The following is a 22,196-nucleotide window of genomic DNA, read 5'->3' as shown; positions in this document are numbered from 1 at the left end:
GTTAGGGTTATGGTTGGGATTAGGGGGTGTGTTGGGGCTAGGGTTGGAGTTAGAATTGGGGGTTTCCACTGTTTAGGCACATCAGGGACTCTCCAAATGCGTCAAGGCGTTTGATCTCAATTCCAGCCAATTTTGCATTGAAGAGTCAAACGGAGCTCCTTCCCTTTCCAGCTCTGCCATGCGCCCAAACAGTGGGTTACCTGCATATATGGGGTATCAGTGTACTCTGGACCCAAAAGTTGTTGTACAATTTGTCCTATTTCTCCTGTTACCCTTGGTAAAATAAAACAAATTGGATCTGAAGTAAATTTTTTGTGAAAAAAGTTAAATGTTCATTTTTTTTTTTTTAAACATTCCAAATAAACTTATTAAATGTGGTTTTGGAGCATCATGAGGGGTTCAGTTTTTAGAATGGTGTCACTTCTGGGTATTTTCTATCATATAGACACCTCAAACTGACTTCAAATGTGATGTGGTCTGTAAAAAAAATGGTTTTGTAAATTTTGTAGTAAAAATGAGAAATCTCTGGTTAACTTTTAATTCTTATAACTTCCTAACAAAAAAAAAAATTTGGTTCAAAAATTGTGCTGATGTAAAGTAGACGTGTGGGAAATCTTACTTAAGTATTTTGTGACATATCTGTGTGATTTAAGTGCATGAAAATTAAAAGTTGGAAAATTGCGAAATCTGCGCTAAATTTCCGTTTTTTTCACAAATAAATGCAAGTCATATCAAAGAAATTTTACCGCTATCATGAAGTACAATATGTCACGAGAAAACATTCTCAGAATCACCGGGATCCATGGAAGCGTTCCAGAGTTGTTACCTCATAAAGGGACAGAGTTCAGAATTGTAAAAATTGGCCTGGTCATTAATGTGCAAACCACCCTTGGGGGAAAAGGGGTTAACACAGTTGCCCTTCGCAAAAATTGTTCTACCTTGTGCATATTCTCAATATTTGTCCAGTTGGCTAAAAGGAACTTTTTTTGTCGAATATCCATACCATTGCCTTTAGAGGTAGAGAAATGTTATCCACTATAAAACGTTGATTTCTAACATTGCATATGTACCAGCTCCTGTTATCTACTTTTTCCTAGTGCTTTGCACACAAGAAATTATCCGTCTGGAGCAGAGCGAACCATATGGACCTATAGTCATCACACCAGGAAGACTCTATTCACACAGCTGAGGATGCAGGTTTTAATGGTTTTTATCCGATATGAAATTGTTTATGCTAATTATTATGTATTCTTTTATAAGATAGAAAGTTTTATACAGAATGAATTTTTTTTTCTTGCATTTTGGTAATGTTACACCAAATCAGCTTTGAAGTTGAGCTTTTAATCTTTCATACTCCTGTTAAAAATCAGTTTGCATATCTTTGTATGGTATTATTCATGATAGGAAATAGCCGCTACCAAAAGAAAAAATACTTGACTTCTAGCGCCACCTATTGGATGTTGAAAACTTAAAAGTCAATATTGACTCTTTACTGAGCCTTAAGGATCAATATTGACTTTTAGGATTAGAATTGCTATATGCAACATATGGCCTAATAAATCAAGTCCTCTTTCTCTCTAACAAGGTAATATATATATATATATATATATATATATATATACTCCCAGTGGAGCATTGTTTGGCCCTTACGTCTCCTGCCGACCGAACTGGCATTCTCCACAAGGAGGACCGTTTTATTTAACCTACTGACTGTTTGTCATGTTGTAGAGCACAAATAAGCTGTCATTTGTGTAACTCCTTATAGAACTGAATGCTTGTACTCACAGAAATATTGAAAAATACCCACCGTTTGACTCAAAGGCCTATAAGGACATGGCCATTTTTTTATCCCAATCTTTGAAGAGTAATGATTTTTTAATTTATTGCATTGAAAAATAGGAAAAAATAATTTGTGACAATGAATGACCTTCCCTTCCCCCAGCAATTCTGTCATTATTTTTTTTTTATTCATTTTTCTAAGTGAAATTGTCATATTAGCTATATTGTGCAGGAAGTATTACAATGACGGTTTTCTTTGTTAAACTTTTTTTTTAAAGATAATAAAATAAAGATTTGCTGTGTTACCATTTTTTAAGACTCAAACCTGTATTTTGTGGTTGTTAAAACTGTGTGAAATAATGTGTTTTTCCAGGCGTTTGCTATAGAGTGACCGATGCCTTGAGATGTGACAGGAAAAACCGGTGCAGGCCTTAATGAATGTGATGTGAAAGTGGTAAATAACAAGGTGTATTGGAAAGGTGTATAGCACCTCATCATGCAATGAGGCTGCTTTAAAAACTGAAAATGCCCTTCAAAAGTAACTTTTTTTTCTGCATATTTGTTCTTGAGTACTATACTGTAGACGCCAACAAGGATAACTAGGACATCTTTAACGGGCTTAACAAAACCTCTATTTTTATTGCTTTAATTTGAACAGCAAAACAGCCATTTGCAGCATTTCATTCTTCTCAGACATTTGTTTCCTGCAACAAAACAGTTCAAATTACTGGGTGACACATAGGCTTCTGGGTCCAAAAGGGAAACTGGAACTTTCAACTGCAACTTAAACGTAAATGCAAACCATGGGAATCATCCTCCTGAGATCAAGAGACGTGTGGTGGCATGACATTACACAATCAGCATGAAAAATCTGGAAAAAACAAACAAACCTCAAATGGTTTGTTTGTGTCCATTAATGGACAGACTAAGTGAAATATGCTCCTCGGCCTTAGCAAAGAGTTGTGCGAAGCTTGGAAGACTCTTCATCAGGTAGAGACATCAGAGCATTCTGCAATTCCTGGGTGAAACGCTGGGCAACATTTCTCAATAGCAACAGTATGGTCTGCTCCGTATCTGCCAAAATCAGAAAATGAGAAATAACAGTGAATATTTAGATTTGATGAGATTTTATACTGGGAAGAAAAGAAAAGCTTTACAATACCCAACTAAACTGCACTGCACTTTCATTGCTAGTTCTATGTTGCTAAGTAGATTTAAAGGACCTTTCCAGTTTCGGACAACTTGTATGCCTGGTTGCAGTTTGTTCTAAAGAACAAACATACTAGCGACGGATTCATCATTTTTTTTTCAAACTTTTTGTCCTGTGGTATTAGTTGCCATTTTTTGGCGTTAAATTCATCAAAATTGTACCAAATTCATGAATAAAATGAGCTGTGTCAAAAATGGGCTTTCTTCCTGTCTTGAACTATCTTGGTCTTCGCATGTTACTGCCAAAACCACAAAAATAGCGCCAACATTTTGGCGCACTCAAAAAATACATTGGTGGGAACTGCAGTTAAGTTGAGCAAAATTCTGTGACTTTTATGAATTGCAAATGATGAATCAGGCTAAAATACCTGGAATTGCTAGACTCTGCCCACAAAGTGGAAAAAACACCACACGTAAAATAGACATAATTCTTTTGGTTTACCGTGACAGAGAGGAGCCAGAAGACCACAGTGTCTGATATCTCCTATTCCTGCACTGATTAGAAGCACTTCACCTTCATATTAAACGGTGTAAATATCTTTCAGCAGTGCAGGGGTTAATCTGCTCAGTTGCTCTACCTTGGGTGGGTGGAAGGGTACAGACTGAGGGTGGATTTAGAAGCTAAGGCACAGTACGTGGCCCTGGCATCTTCACCATCATAAGTAATCCAGGGACAAGGGAGAGCTATGGCGCCCCTAGCATTAGGGACAGGGAAGAGGGGGAGTAGTAGTATACCGTAATGCACCAACCAGACTAACGAAAAGGGGTAACAGAAAATACCAAACATACAAATATACTCACACATACAACAGAGGAATACATTGGGGAGCGGAGGATGGTGTTATACCAAAGTAGGAGAATAAAGGGAATTATCACACACTCAAAACCTAACAGTCACAGATAAATCCACCAAACGCCTTCTCCAATAACAACCACCAACAACCTCCAGCCATGCAGCAAAAGCATACTTTGACAACGAGTGCTAGCCAGGACCCAGTTTATATAGGAGATGAGAGTGTCTAACAGTGCACAGCTGACAGCCTTAGCTCCAGGATCTCTCAACTGAGCAGATTAACTGCACTGCTAAAAGAAATTTACACCGTTTAATATGAAGGTGAGGTGCTTCTAATAAGTGCAGGAGTAGTAGAAATCGGACGCTACGGTATTCTGGCTCCTCTCTGTCACTGTAAACCCGTGACATCGTTATTGAATTTGCGCCTTTGAGTGCAAACAAAAAATAAAAGGAGCAAAACACACAAAACTAGAAAAAAAAAACAGGTGCAAAGTCAATGAAGAATTGGTGCTACCATGTTTCATTCACCTTTCTTGGGTCCAGCGCAGAATCTCCACACACTGCTCCCGGGTGTCTGTTACGGTCTGCAGCACTTATGCCACACTGAAAGTACTGCAGTCGATTAAGCGGAGCACCTGTTCAGCAGTGGTGAATACTTGGAGTTGGACCAGAGCAGGGTGAGTGAACCATAGTAAAAAGCAAAAAAATGCAACAGATTTTTAGGAACTGTTAAACCCCCTTAAATGTACAGCCCGTTATAACCCCTTTTCATACGGCCTGAAAAAGGCACATGCTTGGTTGGGCTTCCCCTGCATGAGCCACATTTATTTGAATTAACCATGTGTAATAATACATTTCTCTGTAGAGGTAGTTTAAAGAATTTAAAGGTGTTTTCCCAGAAAAAGTACATTTTAATGAATAAATCTTTGAATAAAAATAAGTAAAATAATTGCATGTGTTAAAAATCAATATTCATGTGCTGAGAAAATCTTATAAATGTGCCACTGCTGTGTATTGTGTAATGGCTGTGTCTGACCATTCAAAGCTGCTCAACTTCATGGTATGAACATATGTACCACAACTCCTTGCCAGGGGAGGATGCACAATAGTACAGTCATATGTTAAAGTTTGGGCACCCCTATTAATGTTAACCTTTTTTCTTTATAACAATTTTGGTTTTTGCAACAGCTATTTCAGTTTCATACATCTAATAACTGATGTACTCAGTTATATTTCTGGATTCAAATGAGGTTTATTGTACTAACAGAAAATGTGCAATCTGCATTTAAACAAAATTTGACCGCTGCAAAAGTATGGGCACCTCAACATAAAAGTGACATTAATATTTCGTAGATCCTCCTTTTGCAAAAATAACAGCCACTAGTCGCTTCCTGTAGCTATTAATGAGTTCCTGGATCCTGGATGAAGGTATTTGTGACCATTCCTGTTTACAAAACAATTCCAGTTCAGTTAAGTTTGATGGTCGCCGAGCATGGACAGCCTGCTTCAAATCATCACACAGATGTTCAATGATATTCAGGTCTGGGGACTGGGATGGCCATTCCAGAACATTGTAATTGTTCCTCTGCATGAATGCCTGAGTAGATTTGGAGCAGTGTTTTGGATCATTATCTTGCTGAAATATCCATCCCCTGCGTAACTTCAACTTCGTCACGGATTCTTGCACATTACTGTCAAGAATCTGCTGATACTGAGTTGAATTCTTGCGACCCTCAACTTTAACAAGATTCCCGGTGCCGGCATTGGCCACACAGCCCCAAAGCATGATGGAACCTCCACCAAATTTTACTGTGGGTAGCAAGTGTTTTTCTTGGAATGCTGTGTTTTTAGCCTCCATGCATAACGCCTTTTTGTATGACCAAACAACTCAATCTTTGTTTCATCAGTCCACAGGACCTTCTTCCAAAATGTAACTGGCTTGTCCAAATGTGCATTTGCATACCTCAGGCGACTCGGTTTGTGGCGTGCTTGCAGAAACGGCTTCTTTCGCATCACTCTCCCATACAGCTTCTCCTTGTGCAAAGTGCACTGTATTGTTGACCGATGCACAGTGACACCATCTGCAGCAAAATGATGCTGCAGGTCTTTGGAGGTGGTCTGTGGATTGTCCTTGACTGTTCTCACCATTCTTCTTCTCTGCCTTTCTGATATTTTTCTTGGCCTGCCACTTCTGGGCTTAACAAGAACTGTACCTGTGTTCTTCCATTTCCTTACTATGTTCCTCACAGTGGAAACTGACAGGTTAAATCTCTGAGACAACTTTTTGTATCCTTCCCCTGAAAAGCTATGTTGAATAATCTTTGTTTTCAGATCATTTGAAAGTTGTTTTGAGGAGCCCATGATGCCACTCTTCATAGGAGAATCAAATAGGAGAACTACTTGCAAGTGGCCACCTTAAATACCTTTTCTCATGATTTGATACACCTGGCTATGAAGTTCAAAGCTCAATGAGGTTACAAAACCAATTTAGTGCTTCAGGAAGTCAGTAAAAAGTAGTTAGGAGTGTTCAAATCAAGAAAATGATAAGGGTGCCCATACTTTTGCACCGGTCAAATTTTGTTTAAATGCAGATTGCACATTTTCTGTTAGTACAATAAACCTCATTTGAATCCAGAAATATAACTGAGTCCATCAGTTATTAGATATATGAAACTGAAATAGCTGTTGCAAAAACCAAAATTGTTATAAAGAAAAAAAGGTTAACATTAATAGGGGTGCCCAAACTTTAACATATGACTGTATAGCAACAGGACAGCACAGAGTCACAGTTGATGCTTTCGGTGAGGTAAAATATGTTTTTAAACAGGCAGGTTATTGTATCACCTTACAGAAAGCAGCAGCTGTGATCCCATGCTGTCCTGTAAGGAATAATCTCTGTTGCTTCCTCTCCTGGCCAGGAGATGTGGTATGTGCCGACCGTGTTCCTACACGGTCAGACACAGCCATACATAGAAAACATGGGGCCACATAGCATAGTCCTAATTGGGGCCCCACCACAAAAAAAAAAAAAAAAAAAATTTGTGCGGGGTCACAAGAGCATATTCTCACCACTTTGCAGTCCTTGTAAAGTAGTTTTGCCCCTACTGAAGCCCATTCGTGCACTAAGGTACTCCACTCAAGGCCCACAAACTATGATGCCAACAAAAGTGTCCTCCACACACAGTAAGATACCCCCCAGTGAATTCCTCCACACACACACACACACACACACACTATGACCCTACAGTACCTCCCAGCAAAGTAGGATTCCCCCAACAGTGACCCAAACGCAGTATGATTGACCCTACACAGCCCCCCCCCGCACAGGCCTCCATACAGTATGATGGACCCCACACAACCCTCCACATTATATAATGGCCCACAGACATGATTGCCTCCCACTGCCTTTAAAATGGTATGATGGCCTCCCATAGCCCTCCAAATGGTATGATGGCCTACCCCAACCTTCCAAATGGCTTGATGGCCTATCCCAACCCTCCAAATTGCATGATGATAGCCCACATAACCCTCCAAAAAGTATAATAGCCCCCAAAAGATACTCATTAATTTACAAAACTCACCTTTCCCTTTTACCTTGTTTCTCCAGTCTCTGTACTGTGAAGTCTGAAGCTCTGCACACTGGTCACAATGTAGTGGTCTCATCGCGCTGAGACGGCGAACGCGCAGGGAAAATGATGGAGGAGGCTCCTGACAGCTACCTGTTCCATTATTGTTTTCAATTGTATCTACACCAAGGATGTGGATACAGTTGAAAGTGTGATGACGGCCGGGACTCATGTGCTCTATAGCAGCTGCATGGTCTGCCGCTATCAGTGGTACGCTACTGCACAGTACATAGCAGGGGCACATTTGTAAGACTATTTCAGCACATTAGCATTTTTTAAATCCAATTGTGGAACATATTATTCCCAAATCTATTGATTAAAATGTACTTTGTTCGTGAGAAAATCCCTTTAACTTTCAATCAGCAAATTGACCCAAATTTCACATTTCATGTTAAAAGAGTTATTTGTACAGAGAAAACCAAAGTGCATACACGTAAATAAACATCACAATGGCCAATGCCTTGAGCTGTTCTAAAATAGTTTACTGCAGCTAAAGTGGAAATGTAAACAGTTTCTAATCGATATGATGAAAGCAAGGTGCAGGGCTACAAGGAGCACAGAGCTGAATGGCCAACAGAGCGTAAACTCGGCAAGCACCATCTATTTTCTTCCTGCCAAAAATGCATTGTTAAAAGCCACGGCATATCCTGCTTTATAATTATTATATGGATCAGTGACTGCGCACTGTATGTCAGAGGAGAACTACAGAAATATACATACAGACATGAATTTAAATGCCTTAGTTGCAGGTTTGTTTCTTTTTTGCTTTGGTAAGGAAAATGGTCTTGTAGGCAGGTGGCAAATGGGGGTCACAGAATCGCAATCGGTATCACTGCTTTCCTGTTTTTTGTCCCTTCAAATCACCAGTGCTGGGATGAAAGTATTGGTGCCACTAAGTGGCATTGTAGTGGACTAGTGTAAAACCGTAAAAGTATGATAAATATTACAGAAATATTATAGAACCTGCAAATTGAAGGTTTATGTAAAATGTCTGATCACTAATGTGCACAGCACATTGTTTTGTAACCAGCACATCTTCCTCATTTGCAATTTGCAGCAGAGTTGGCACAGAAAAAAAAAGGAACCCAATAATTAGTCTTACCTGGTTTAATCTCCTTCGTTCCTAACACATGACCAAATATTCTTGCAATGTCATTAATGTGTGCAACAACCTGAATTGAAAAATCAGAGGTCATAAAAGAAAAGGCAGGCATTCTGTATACATAGGATCTCAACTGAAAAACATGCTTGCTTCCTTTCCATGGAGCAAACACCTGCAATTAATCAGATTTTACCCTCACAGGGTGGTTCTCCTGCTGCAGACATATTGTTTCAACAAGAGTCTACTTGACCGGCAGTCAGCAGCTTGATAACAAATATGACTGCATCTTGTGGCTCCAGTTAGACAAGTATTTCCACAAACAAGAATAAACACCAAAAGAAATCCCTGCACGTCTGGCATTACACACAACTACATGGAAAGTCGTCCATTGAAAGTTTGTCTGAATTACACATACATTTAGTAGTATTAAATTTGTATTTTAGCCATGCCAACTACACTTATCAATGGAAAATGTTCTGTATCTCCTCACAAAGTTTTAGTTTGAAAAAGCACAAGAATGCGCATAAAATGCCACATACCAACTGTTCACAAGATGAACAAGAGGGGCTCAGGTAAAAGCTGCAACCAAATTCACAACTACGACTGTGTGAATGGAAATAAAATAGTTTGGACTCTGTACCAAGGTTTTCCACATTCATGCACAAAATTATTTATCACTATATAAATTAAATGTTTCACAAAATATTGTTAAATACACTTTGTGTCTCAGTTCCTTACCATTTTTAAAAGGGAACCTGTCACCTCCAGAAACACTATATACCTGCAGATAGAGTGGTCACAGGAGGCAGGGTCGCTGCTTCAGGAGGCTAGTAGTGCCAGGAGTGAGGCGATGCTGAGGTGCCTGAAATCTCAGGTGTTGGCACCGGTGAGCGAAGCTCATATTTGCTATGATATCCCTGCGGTAGGCTTTGGGAAAATGGCCTCTGGAGGCCATGGAGATCTCGGGAGACGAGTCTGCCTCATGTGACCTCACTCCGCCTCCCCCCTCCTCCTCAGTAAACTCACTTCGGATTATAAGATACCCACAGTTTTACCTAATTTACAGTAAAAGAAAAAAAAAGTGTCTTATAATCCGAAAAATACGGTATATCTTGACTTTTTTGTGTAGTATAACTATCTAGCTTAACCGCTTTCCGACGTTGGGCGTAATACTATGGAGCCCTCAACTTTCCGGGTATATGACAGCTGACATGTGCCCGCAACAGCCACGGGTGGAATCGCGATCCACTCGTAGCTGTTAAATACTTAAATGCCGCTGTCAATTTCTGACAGTGGAATTTAACTCGTGCTTACCAGAAACGCGTTGCTAAACCAGACCATCAGTGACCCCCGTCACAAGATCGCGGGTCACCGATTGGGTCAGCATGACAACCAACGGTCTGCAGCAGACCTCTATGATTGTCATTGCCAGATTGCTATGAGCGCCATCCTGTGGTCGTTACTCATGGCAAGTAAGCATTTCTGCTACACATGAGATCTGATCATCGCCTGTGTGTAGCAGAGGCGATCAAAGTACTGCAGCTTCTAGTCTCGCATGGAAACTAGTGCAGCAGGCAAAAAGTTAAAAAAAAAAAGTTTAAATTTTTTTTTTAAAAAGCTAAAATCATTAACCTTTCAAATTAAAATAATAATAATAAAAAAAATCAAACACACAAATTTGGTATCGGCCGATCTATCAATATAAAAAAGAATTACCTGATTGCTAAAAGGCGTAATGAGAAAAAAATTAAAAACAGAATTACTGTTTTTTCGTCATGGCTACATTACAATAAAATGCATTAAAAGGCGATCATAAGATCGTATCTACACCAAAATGGTATCAATAAAAATGTCAGCTAGGTACGCCAAAAATAAGCCCTCACCCAGCTCCAGATCACAAAAATGGAGACGCTACAGGTCTCTGAAAAAGGCGCCTTTTTTTTAAACAAATTTGGGATTTTTTTTCCACCATTTAAATAAAAAAAGCACCCAACATGTTTGGTGTCTATGAACTCCTAAATGAACAGGGGAGTCATAATGGCAGGTCAGTGTTAGCATTTAGAGAACATGGTAAAACAAAAAAAAAAAACAAAACAAAAAACTGTGGAATTTAACTTTTTTGTCATTTCACCACATTTGGATTTTTTTCCCGTTTTCCAGTACAAAATATGTTAAAACCAATGGTGTCATTCAAACGTACAACTTGTCCCACAGAAAACAAAAAACAAGCCCTCACATGGCTATATTGACCTACAATAAAAAAAAAGTTATGGCTCTGTGAAGAAGGAAAGCAAAAAACAGATTCAAAAAATGAAACACCCCTGGTCGTTAAGGGGTAAAAGAGGTTGTTCGGTCGTCTGATAAAAGTCTGCAGGTCTCATGTGCGATTTCAGACTTCTGAAACCTTATAGTTTGTAGTGCGCACACTGTCAGATTCTCAGGTGTAGCATAACAATTTGTAAACTTCCGGCCATATTAGACTATACCTCCTCAGCTTCACTCAACAGAAGTGAATTGAGCAAGGTCGAGCATGTCTAGATGACATGAGACTGCATTTATGCAAATCACATACTTGCTCTCACTGGCAATACTTGAGAATTCTGACAATGAAAACTGTTAATTTTATTTATTTTCATCAAATTTCCAGTATTTTTTTTATAAACAAACATATCGACCTAAATTTACCATTAACCCCTTCACCCTCGAGCCTTTTTTTCACCTTCATGATGCCAATTTTTTCAATTCTGACCAGTGTCACTTTTTGTAATAACTCTGGAATGCTGCAACGTACACACTGATTCTGAGGTTGTTTTTAAGGGACATGTTGTACTTCATGACAGTGCTAAATATTGATCAGTTTGCGCTTATCAAAATATTAGAAATTTGACATAAAGTGACATTTTTGCAGTTTTAAAACTTTTCATTTTTATGCTCTTAGGGTATATGAACACACTGCAGATTCACCTGCGGGTTTTTTCCCGCGGAACCACAGGTAAAACCGCAGGTAAAGTGACCTGCGGTTTTGCTGCGGTTTGGCCTGCGGTTTTGCCCTGCGGTTTGACACCTGGACAATGGAATAGGTGGCAAACCGCAGCAGAAACAATTGACATGCTGCGGGAAAAAAAAACGCAGCTTTTCCGCAGGTAAAAAACCGCAGTGTGAGCACTGCGGTTTTGAAAACCCATAGGCTAACATGGTAAAGTACCATGTCTGCGTGACTGCTGCAGTTCTGCAGGGCCAAAACCGCAGCAAAACCGCAGCGTGTGCACATACCCTTAAACCTGATATTTATTAACTATTTTGTGTGGTAGAACTAAGATTTCCCACATGTGTACTTTACCGCAACATCATTTTTGAAACAATTTTTTTGTTAGGAAGTTAGAAGGGTTAACAGTTAATTTTATATTTTTCCAACATAATTTACATAACTATTTTTTTTAAGGACCAAATCACATTGAAAGAGACTTTGAGGGGCCTGTGTGTCAAATACCCAAGTGACACCATTCTAAAAACTGCACCCTTCAAAGTGCTCTAAACCACATTCAAGAAACTATTATCCCTTTAGGTGCTTCACAGAAAATAAAGCAATGTTGAAGGAAAAAAATTAACATTTTAATTTTTCCCCACAAAAATATTGCTTTAACCCTAAATTTGGCATTTTACAAGGGTAACAGGAGAAAATGGACACTGCAATTTCTTTTTAGTACACAGATTCCCAATATGCGGTCTAAAACTACTGTTTGGGTGCATAGCAGGGGTCAGATGGGCAGGAGCATCATTTGAATTTTGGAGCGCAAAATTGACTGAAATAGATAACGGACGATAGGTCCCATTTCCAGAGCCCATGATGTGCTTAAACAGTGGAAACACCCCATCCCCCTTCACTAGAGATCCTATTTTGGATACAACACCCCCTCAAGGAATTTATCTTTAATGTTGCTTTAGCCCCAAATTTTTCATTTTCACAACTGTAGCAATAGAAAATGGACCATATAATTTGTTGTATGATTTCTCGTAAATACACAAATAACAGATATGTGGTGGAAAACTATTGATTGGGCGCACGGCAGGTCTCGGAAGGGAAGGAGCATTATTTGAATTTTAGCTGGAATACATTGCAGATGACATGTCACATTTGAAGCGCCCCTGACAAGTCAAAACAATAGAAACCCCCAAAAGAAACCCCATTTTGGAAACTACACCTCTTGAGGAATTCATCTAGGGGTGTAGTGAGCATTTCTAACCTTCGGACGATTTACAGAGTTGTACAACATTGGACTAAGTGAATGAAAAATTACCATTTTTTCCACTAATGTTGCTTTGGCCTCAAGTTTTTAATTTTAAAAAGGGGTAACAGGAGAAAACAAACTGAAGAAGTCGTTACACAATTTCTCCCAAGTATGCCAATACCCTCATATGCCGTCAAAATTACTTTTGAGGCACAGTGAGAAGCTCAGAAGGGAAGGAGCGCCATATTGGAGTGCAGATTTTGCTGGAATGGTTGAGCATGCCATATCATATTGGCAGAACCCATGAGGTGCCAGAACAGCAGAACCCCCCATAACTGGCCTCATTTTAAAAACTATACCTCTCAATATATTAATCTAAGGGTGCAGTAATCATATTGACAAGACAGGTGGTCACAGAATTTTATACCATTGGGCGGTGAAGAAAAAATAATTAATTACATTCTTACCTCAAAAATTTTGTTTTAACCCACGATTTTTAATTTTCACAAGGGAATATGGGTAAAAATGGCACCAAAATGTATAACAATTTCTGCTGAACGTGGCAATACCCCATAGGTGGCTGCACAGTACTGCTTTGCCACATGGCAAGACTTGGTAGGGACAGAGCACTATTTGACTTTTGGAGAATACATTTTCATAAAAATAGTTTGCAGACTACATACAGGTGCTAGAATAAGATCAAAAAGTTAAATTTATTTCAGTTCTTCAATACAAAAAATTGCAACTCATTATATAGAGTCATTACAAACAGAGTGATTTATTTCAAGTGTTTATTTCTGTTAATGTTGAGGATTATGGCTTACAGCCAATGAAAACCAAAAGTCATTATCTCAGTAAATTAGAATGATTAACAAAAAACACCTACAAAGGCTTCCTAAGTGTTTAAAAAGGTACCTTAGTCTGTTTCAGTAGGCTCCACAATCATGGGGAAGACTGCTGACTTGACAGATGTCCAGAAGGCAATCATTGACACACTCCACAAGGAGGGTAAGCCACAAAAGGTCATTGCTAAAGAAGCTGACTGTTCACAGAGTGCTGTATCCAAGTATATTAATGGAAAATTGAGTGGAAGGAAAAAGCGTGGTAGAAAAAGATGCACAAGCAACCGGGATGAAATGGATCCATTCATTAATTAAGATAGCAGGGTTACTCTTGGCTGTCTGGCTTCTGTTCAGCGGTGTTCATATGTTTAAAGGTGCACAGAACTATGGTTCCATCTGGAATTTTGTATGAATCCTATTTTTCAAAACATTTACATGGAAACCCCGATGTAGGTGCTCAGAGCAGAATAAATGTGAGCCAAGCCTTACTGTTATCTTTAGGAGGCAGAATGAACAATTCAACAGCAGGTGAAAAATTGGTTTTATTTTTTGCTTTTACATCGTTCACTGTGCGGAATAAGTGATAAGACCACATCATTCTTCTTCATGTCACAATGATTACAGGGATACAAGATTTATATTTTTTTAGGTTTGGCTACCAACACACTAAAAACACTTTTTTACAAAATAAAGGTTTTTTTGCATCACCATATTTTGAAGGCGGTTTTCTATTTTTCTGCCGACAGTCATGTGAGGACTTGTTTTTTTTCCAGGATGATTTGGGAGTTTTTATTGGTACCATTTTTAATTTACAAAATATTTGTTGATCGCTTTCTATTCCACTTTAAGGTAAGTCAAAATAAACAAAAAACAGCAATTCAGGATTTTTTTTTTTAATCCACTCATCATGTCGTAAAAGTGATGATAGCTTATTCTTTGGGTCAGCATGAATACAGCAATACCACTTTTATATTTTTTTTTTTATGTTTTGCCACTTTCACACAAAAACTGTTAAGAGAAAAAAAATATTTATGCATGTCCTTATTCTGACAGCTTTAGCTTTTGTTTTATTTTTCCGCTGATGGAGCTGTATGGCAGCTTTTTTTTGGGACAAGATAAGGTTTTCAGTGATACCATTTCTATTTACATATGACTTTTTGATCACGTTTTAATCCACATTTTTGTCAACTGTATGATGAAAACAGTTTTTGCTATTTTTTTAAATGGATATTTACTGTAAGGGTTAAATAATAGTGTAATACAGGGTTCCCCAACCTGTGGCTCGCGGTCCCAAGAATTGTGGCTCGTGACTGTCTGCCAGCTTGGTGCATTAGCTCCAGGTCTAGCAAAAAGGTATGAAGAGTGCATCTCAAAATGGTGAATTTTGTGAGTAGCCCTGCACAGAAGACCAGATATGGATGCACATTTTCTGGTCTTAGAGATGTTTTAGGTATGGTACGCTGGAGGATGATACTACCTGTTAGAGGAGGTGCTCAAAGCTGGATGTGACAGTGTGTTGGGAGTCCTTGATGGGAGAATACTGAATGGAGGTATTGTGGGATCCCCTGGATGTCAGTGTACTGTTTTGGAGTGATTTCTGTGGAAAAGCTTTGGTTATCATTATACAGTTGTGGCCAAAAGTATTGACACCCATGCAATTTTGTCAGATAATACTCAGTTTCTTCCTGAAAATGATTGCAAACACAAATTCTTTGAATTATTACCTTGATTTAATTTGCCTTAAATGAAAAAACACAAAAGAGAATGAAGCTAAAAGCAAAACACTGATCATTTCACACAAAACTCCAAAAATGGGCCAGACAAAAGTATTGGCACCCTCAGCCTAATACTTGGTTGCACAACCTTTAGCCAAAATAACTGCAACCAACCGCTTCCGGTAACCATCATTGAGCTTCTTACAATGCTCTGCTGGAATTTTAGACCATTCTTCTTTGGCAAACTGCTCCAGGTCCCTGATATTAGAAGGGTGCCTTCTCCAAACTGCAATTTTTAGATCTCTCCACAGGTGTTCTATGGGATTCAGGTCTGGACTCATTGCTGGCCACCTTAGAAGTCTCCAGTGCTTTCTCTCAAACCATTTTCTAGTGCTTTTTGAAGTGTGTTTTGGGTCATTGTCCTGCTGGAAGACCCATGACCTCTGAGGGAGACCCAGCTTTCTCACACTGGGCCCTACATTATGCAGCAAAATTTGTTGGTAGTCTTCAGACTTCATAATGCCATGCACACGGTCAAGCAGTCCAGTGCCAGAGGCAGCAAAGCAACCCCAAAACATCAGGGAACCTCCGCCATGTTTGACTGTAGGGACCGTGTTTTTTTCTTTTAATGCCTCTTTTTTTCTCCTGTAAACTCTATGTTGATACCTTTGCCCAAAAAGCTCTACTTTTGTCTCATCTGACCAGAGAACATTCTTCCAAAACGTTTTAGGCTTTTTCAGGTAAGTTTTGGCAAACTCCAGCCTGGATTTTTTATGTCTCAGGGTAAGAAGTGGGGTCTTCCTGGGTCTCCTACCATACAGTCCCTTTTCATTCAGACGCCGACGGATAGTACGGGTTGACACTGTTGTAACCTCGGACTGCAGGGCAGCTTGAACTTGTTTGGATATTAGTCGAGGTTCTTTATCCAACATCCGCACAATCTTGCGTTGAAATCTCTTGTCAATTTTTCTTTTCCGTCCACATCTAGGGAGGTTAGCCACAGTGCCATGGGCTTTAAACTTCTTGATGACACTGCGCACGGTAGACACAGGAACATTCAGGTCTTTGGAGATGGACTTGTAGCCTTGAGATTTCTCATGCTTCCTCACAATTTGGTTTCTCAAGTCCTCAGACAGTTCTTTGGTCTTCTTTCTTTTCTCCATGCTCAATGTGGTACACACAAGGACACAGGACAGAGGTTGAGTCAACTTTAATCCATGTCAACTGGCTGAAAGTGTGATTTAGTTATTGCCAACACCTGTTAGGTGCCACAGGTAAGTTACAGGTGCTGTTAATTACACAAATTAGAGAAGCATCACATGATTTTTCGAACAGTGCCAATACTTTTGTCCACCCTCTTTTTTATGTTTGGTGTGGAATTATATCCAATTTGGCTTTAGGACAATTCTTTTTGTGTTTTTTCATTTAAGACAAATTAAATGAAGATAATAATACCAAAGAATGTGTTTGCAATCATTTTCAGGAAGAAACTGAGTATTATCTGACAAAATTGCAGGGGTGTCAATACTTTTGGCCACAACTGTACCTGTAATAGGAGCTTTGGTTGACACTACTTTGAATGGGGTGGGAGATGGATGTGGCTTGTGACCCTCTCTCAGTGCTAAATGCGGATCGTGACCCTCTGTCTAAGCTGAATGTGGCTCTCAAGGTCAGAAAGGTTGGGGACCACTGGTGTAATAGATCAGGTCATTCCTGACACGGCGATAGCAAATATGTCCTTTTTCTTTCTTTTTACAGGTTTTTTTTTTCACCTAGTCCACAGGAAGAACGCATTTTATACCAGTGGCCTGTTAGGCATGGTCCAACAGGCCACTGTAGCGGACAGTCCAGGTGGTTATTATATGACCTCCTGCTGTTAAGGCAACCACCAGACTCCCGAGATCACTTTGCGGAGATGCATATCATGTGGGATAAGGAGCCACCTCCCTCTCCTAGTCTTCTAAATGCTACAATCACTATTGATCACGGCATTTACAGGGAAGTACCTGCAAGATATGACGTGTCATATGTCGAGAAGGGAAAGTATAATGTGTCACAAAAAATGACCTCAGAATCACTGGGATATGTAGAAGCGTTCCAGAGTCATTACCACATAAACTGATAACTGGTCAGAATAGAAATATTTGGCTTAGTCATTAAGAGGTTAAACACATTGATCTATCAAATTTAAGAAGACAATCTTCTACCACTTTTGCATCCTATTTCTGCATAAAGTCAGTAATTCTGTCTTTTTAAGGCTTGTAGGCACTTAGAGTCTAGTTACATTTAGCGATGCACCAGCGATCCCGATCACGATACGACCCGGTCAGGATTGCTGGTGCATCGCTAAATGGTCGCTAGTGAGCTGCCAAACAGGCAGATCTCACCAGCGACACAGCAGCGATAAGCGATCCAGCGGCGGTCGCTCTTACCTGTCACACGGCAGCGATGAGGACTTCCACCTGTGTCCATGCGTCGCTAGTCGGCGCCAGCGGGACGCCAACGAGGAAGAAATGGCCCAGGACGTTCGAGCGCGATCAGCGATATGCAGCGGGGGGGACCGGTCGCAGGTACGTGTCACATGTGAGATCGTTAGCGATATCGCTGTTGCGTCACAAAATCGGTGACGCTTTAGCGATCTCGCTATGTGAGAAGGGGGCTTTACACTACTTGATTGCTTAGTGCCGTTTGCTTAACAGACTTTCCAGCAATAACAGACTTTGAAATAAAACTCTATAGTAAAATACTTGGGCATTCCTTGCAGCACTCTCTGGTAAAGGCTGGAAAACTATAGAGAACCACCATGTTTGTTTGCTAGGAAGACTGGTGTTGCGGATGTTTGCAGGGCATTTGCTGACTTATTTCTATGCAGCTTACCAAAGCCACCAAGAACCAGACCTCAGGAAGCCTCATATACAAGTACAGCACTGGATGTAAAATTACTGTAATATTCCTGGTACACAGGAGATCTAAAAGGTATTTATGTAGATATGACTTCCAATAATGTATGTTAAAAATATACCTGTGAAGGGTTTTTCTCATAAAGGAATGCAATGCATTTAAATACCACACCATTCTCTTCAAAATCTTCCTTCAATGGCATCGAACGAAGTAACACTGGAAATACCTAAATAAAAACGGATAGAAATGGAATGTTATGATCCTAAATAAAAGAATAAGACAGAAAATAAAGATAAAAACCTCAAATGGATCAATGTTCAAGGGCCAGGCGTTTGCCGTTTGGACGAATGTATCATTAGCCCTAGGAGTTATTATATAAAGGCTAGCCGAGTACCATTAAAATGGTGTAATAAGTTGGGACTACACAAATAAAAAAAATAAGGAGTTTTTGGTACTTCACTTCAGAAGACAGAACTAGATAGACAAGATTTATGTTGGGAACGCTTTTCCAACTTTTATCTAAAGGGGCAGGGAACCTTTTTCTTTAGAAAAAAAAAAAATGCAAATTAAGCATGGACTTGAAATACGCCTACAATGAATCTATTCTGCCCAGTGCAGGCTCTTCAAAGGGAAGTGGCAGTCAGGCAATGTCAGACTGTACTAAAACTGGATATTCCTAGGCAGCTATCTGCAGTTATTCATTACGGCTACTTTCACACATCAGTTTTTGTGCATCAGGCGCCTGTTGCCACCGGATCCGGTTTTTCCCCCATATAGTTTCATTATTGCCGCATTGCGCCGGATGCCTATGCGGCGTATCCGGTTTTTGCTGGATCCGGCAAAAACAGCCTGTCCGGCGTCTGGAAAAAGCGTTACACGTAACGTTTTTTGTCTGCGGTAAAAAACCGGATGACGCCAGATCCGGCGACATGCGCTTTTTTTTTTATAAAGGTAGCCTATGGCCGCCGGATCCGGCGGCATCCGGTTTTTGCCTGATTCCGGCGCCGGATCCGGTTTTTGCACTGAGCATGCTCCAAAAAGTATCAAATTTGGGGAAAAACACCTGCCAATCTCCACCCACCCTATAGGAAAGGTAAAGAGAGGGCATTCATCACCCTGAATGCAGAGGAGAAAGAGCTACTGGAGACACACACAGCCACTGGATTCTGCCACATATACACCAGCCAGCCAGACATCCAGCAACCAACTGGATTTTTGACAGCCATCCACTATTGGACCTCCAGCGAGCAGGAGTTTGAGTGTGAGTATAAAAATTTTCTTGCAAGCATAGGTTTTCGTTTTGTCTGTGTGACTGCCGATGCCTGCGCACCCATCCCCGTCACAGCCAGCGACTGTGTGTTGCCGCCTTTCCAGCTAAACTTGTCACCACCATGACCCCCACAACCACCACTGGAACCCTCTGCCGCAGAACCCCCATCACTGCTGTCACTGCTAGCTGGAGTCCCATGCTGTACCTGCTGCTACCTGCCCAGCATGTGTATGTATATATATATATATATATATATATATATATATATATATATATATATATATATATATATATATATACACACACACACACACACACACACACACACATGTATGTTGTTCAAACATTGTACTATTGTTTTTAAAAAGTTTCAGGTGTGGTCATCAGTGTGGGGAGGGATTTTAATTATGAAGGACAGTGTGAAGTAGTTTGCGTGGGTGGGTGTGTGTATTTATGTGTAAATACTGTAGGGGGAGGTACTGTATATACACGTGTATACGCCAAGATGTTACGCACATTTTTGGGGCTTAAAGTCCCCCTCTTGGCTTATACACGGGTCATCTCCCTGTGGGTCAGAGGGGGAGCAGGGGTGTCACAGATCATCCTGCTGTCATATCTGTAGCCTTGCTCGCATCTCCACTGTCTCCCTTCCTGTCTTCAGTGGTAACGTTACCATTCCTGAATCTGTGCGTTGCAAGCATAGTGATATCCACCTTTCCTGGGTCCATTGCTGCTCACTGCGGTCTCTGCTGCATCCTCAGTGGGTGCGTTGATGTGATAAGTGCGTGTCCCCCTCTGCTGGATGAACAGTCACTGACACAAGTGGCAGACAGGGGCGATGGACCCACAATAGGTTGTATTTTTTTTTGGCATCATATGGGGACATATTCTATGGAACAGCATATGGGGCCATAGTGTATGGATTACACACTGGGCTTATACTACAAGTGTTCCCATTTTTTGGGCCGGGGCGGCTTATACACAAGTATATACATAGTAATTTTGCGATGGTTTGTTGTCCAAGCTGCATTTTTATAGGGTGTTGAGAGTGGAATTCAAAAAATCTTATTTTTTACTATTTTTGTTGTTTTGTTTGATTGTAAAAATAAATGTTGCACACAACACAAATCTAAACTACATCGTGCTTTTTTCATGCAGGAACTTGCCCAGGACACTACTGCCAAATCCTAATTTGCAACCCATATTGTAAGTATACAGGCCTGAAAGCTTTGAATATGGTTAGTGTTGTAGGTAACAATTGTTTTCACTTTACAGATTTTCAGCCAGACATGTCTTCTTCTGGGAGCCCTCCCTCACATCGCCAGCGAAATGAGGTATATTTTTTTTTTTGCCAGAACATTCTTGGTACACATAACTCTATATATGCATTCTTGTTTAATAGGAAGCTGAACCAGAGGGTCTCTCAGAAGGAGACGGACGTAGCGGAGAAATGCCTGGAGTGGGCTCCCCACATGAAAGTATCTTTGCATTAATTGCACTAAAACATGTTCTTACACATCACTGGACCTAAAAACAAGATCAACATAACAGCATTTAATTTTCCTTTTCTTTTTTTTTCATTATAGGCTTCTGAATCTGTGGCTCGTCCGAGAGTTCCTCAAAGTGCCTCCCAGAGTCGTCGGCAACCACGCCGGGGCGGTCGCCATAGAGTAAGGATTTTTTTTTAGGACTTTATGTTTACCTTTTTTGTCTTTAAACAGGCTTCAGAGCGTGCTCACGATTCCGACTGTGAGGATGTAGCTGCAGTCATATGTTAAAGTTTGGGCACCCCTATTAATGTTAACCTTTTTTCTTTATAACAATTTTGGTTTTTGCAACAGCTATTTCAGTTTCATATATCTAATAACTGATGGACTCAGTTATATTTCTGGATTCAAATGAGGTTTATTGTACTAACAGAAAATGTGCAATCCGCATTTAAACAAAATTTGACCGGTGCAAAAATATGGGCACCCTTATCATTTTCTTGATTTGAACACTCCTAACTACTTTTTACTGACTTCCTGAAGCACTAAATTGGTTTTGTAACCTCATTGAGCTTTGAACTTCATAGCCTGGTGTATCAAATCATGAGAAAAGGTATTTAAGGTGGCCACTTGCAAGTAGTTCTCCTATTTGATTCTCCTATGAAGAGTGGCATCATGGGCTCCTCAAAACAACTCTCAAATGATCTGAAAACAAAGATTATTCAACATAGCTTTTCAGGGAAAGGATACAAAAAGTTGTCTCAGAGATTCAACCTGTCAGTTTCCACTGTGAGGAACATAGTAAGGAAATGGAAGAACACAGGTACAGTTCTTGTTAAGCCCAGAAGTGGCAGGCCAAGAAAAATATCAGAAAGGCAGAGAAGAAGAATGGTGAGAACAGTCAAGGACAATCCACAGACCACCTCCAAAGACCTGCAGCATCATCTTGCTGCAGATGGTGTCACTGTGCATCGGTCAACAATACAGCGCACTTTGCACAAGGAGAAGCTGTATGGGAGAGTGATGCAAAAGAAGCCGTTTCTGCAAGCACGCCACAAACAGAGTCGCCTGAGGTATGCAAAAGTACATTTGGACAAGCCAGTTACATTTTGGAAGAAGGACCTGTGGACTGATGAAACAAAGATTGAGTTGTTTGGTCATACAAAAAGGCATTATGCATGGAGGCTAAAAAACACAGCATTCCAAGAAAAACACTTGCTACCCACAGTAAAATTTGGTGGAG

At 40.1% G+C, this 22,196-nt stretch overlaps 2 protein-coding genes across 4 annotated transcripts in view; one reads left to right on the top strand and one right to left on the bottom strand.

Annotated features, from left to right (window-relative positions):
- REC8 (REC8 meiotic recombination protein) overlaps positions 1-2,260 on the top strand; it is a 173,225-nt gene extending 170,965 nt beyond the window's left edge. The window contains exon 19 of the mRNA XM_073575530.1: positions 1,098-2,260. Coding sequence (XP_073431631.1) covers positions 1,098-1,189 — 92 coding nt within the window. The 3' untranslated portion in view covers positions 1,190-2,260. The remainder of the gene's footprint in view (positions 1-1,097) is intronic.
- Positions 2,261-2,388: 128 nt separating this feature from the next.
- The window catches only part of IPO4 (importin 4), a 420,928-nt gene continuing 401,120 nt past the window's right edge, over positions 2,389-22,196 (bottom strand). For all 3 annotated transcript variants that reach the window (XM_073575360.1, XM_073575361.1, XM_073575362.1), the window contains 3 exons: positions 18,318-18,422; positions 8,510-8,579; positions 2,389-2,853 (listed from right to left, as the gene is read on the bottom strand). In XM_073575360.1, the coding sequence (XP_073431461.1) occupies positions 2,729-2,853; positions 8,510-8,579; positions 18,318-18,422 (300 nt within the window). In that variant the 3' untranslated portion in view covers positions 2,389-2,728. The remainder of the gene's footprint in view (positions 2,854-8,509; positions 8,580-18,317; positions 18,423-22,196) is intronic.

Source organism: Dendrobates tinctorius, unplaced genomic scaffold, assembly GCF_039654945.1.
Source record: "Dendrobates tinctorius isolate UK_male_01 unplaced genomic scaffold, ASM3965494v1 ptg000044l, whole genome shotgun sequence".
Classification (NCBI taxonomy): Eukaryota; Metazoa; Chordata; class Amphibia; order Anura; family Dendrobatidae; genus Dendrobates; species Dendrobates tinctorius.
The sequence above is the reverse complement of the archived record's forward strand: the minus strand, read 5'-3'. Positions and strand labels throughout refer to the sequence as shown.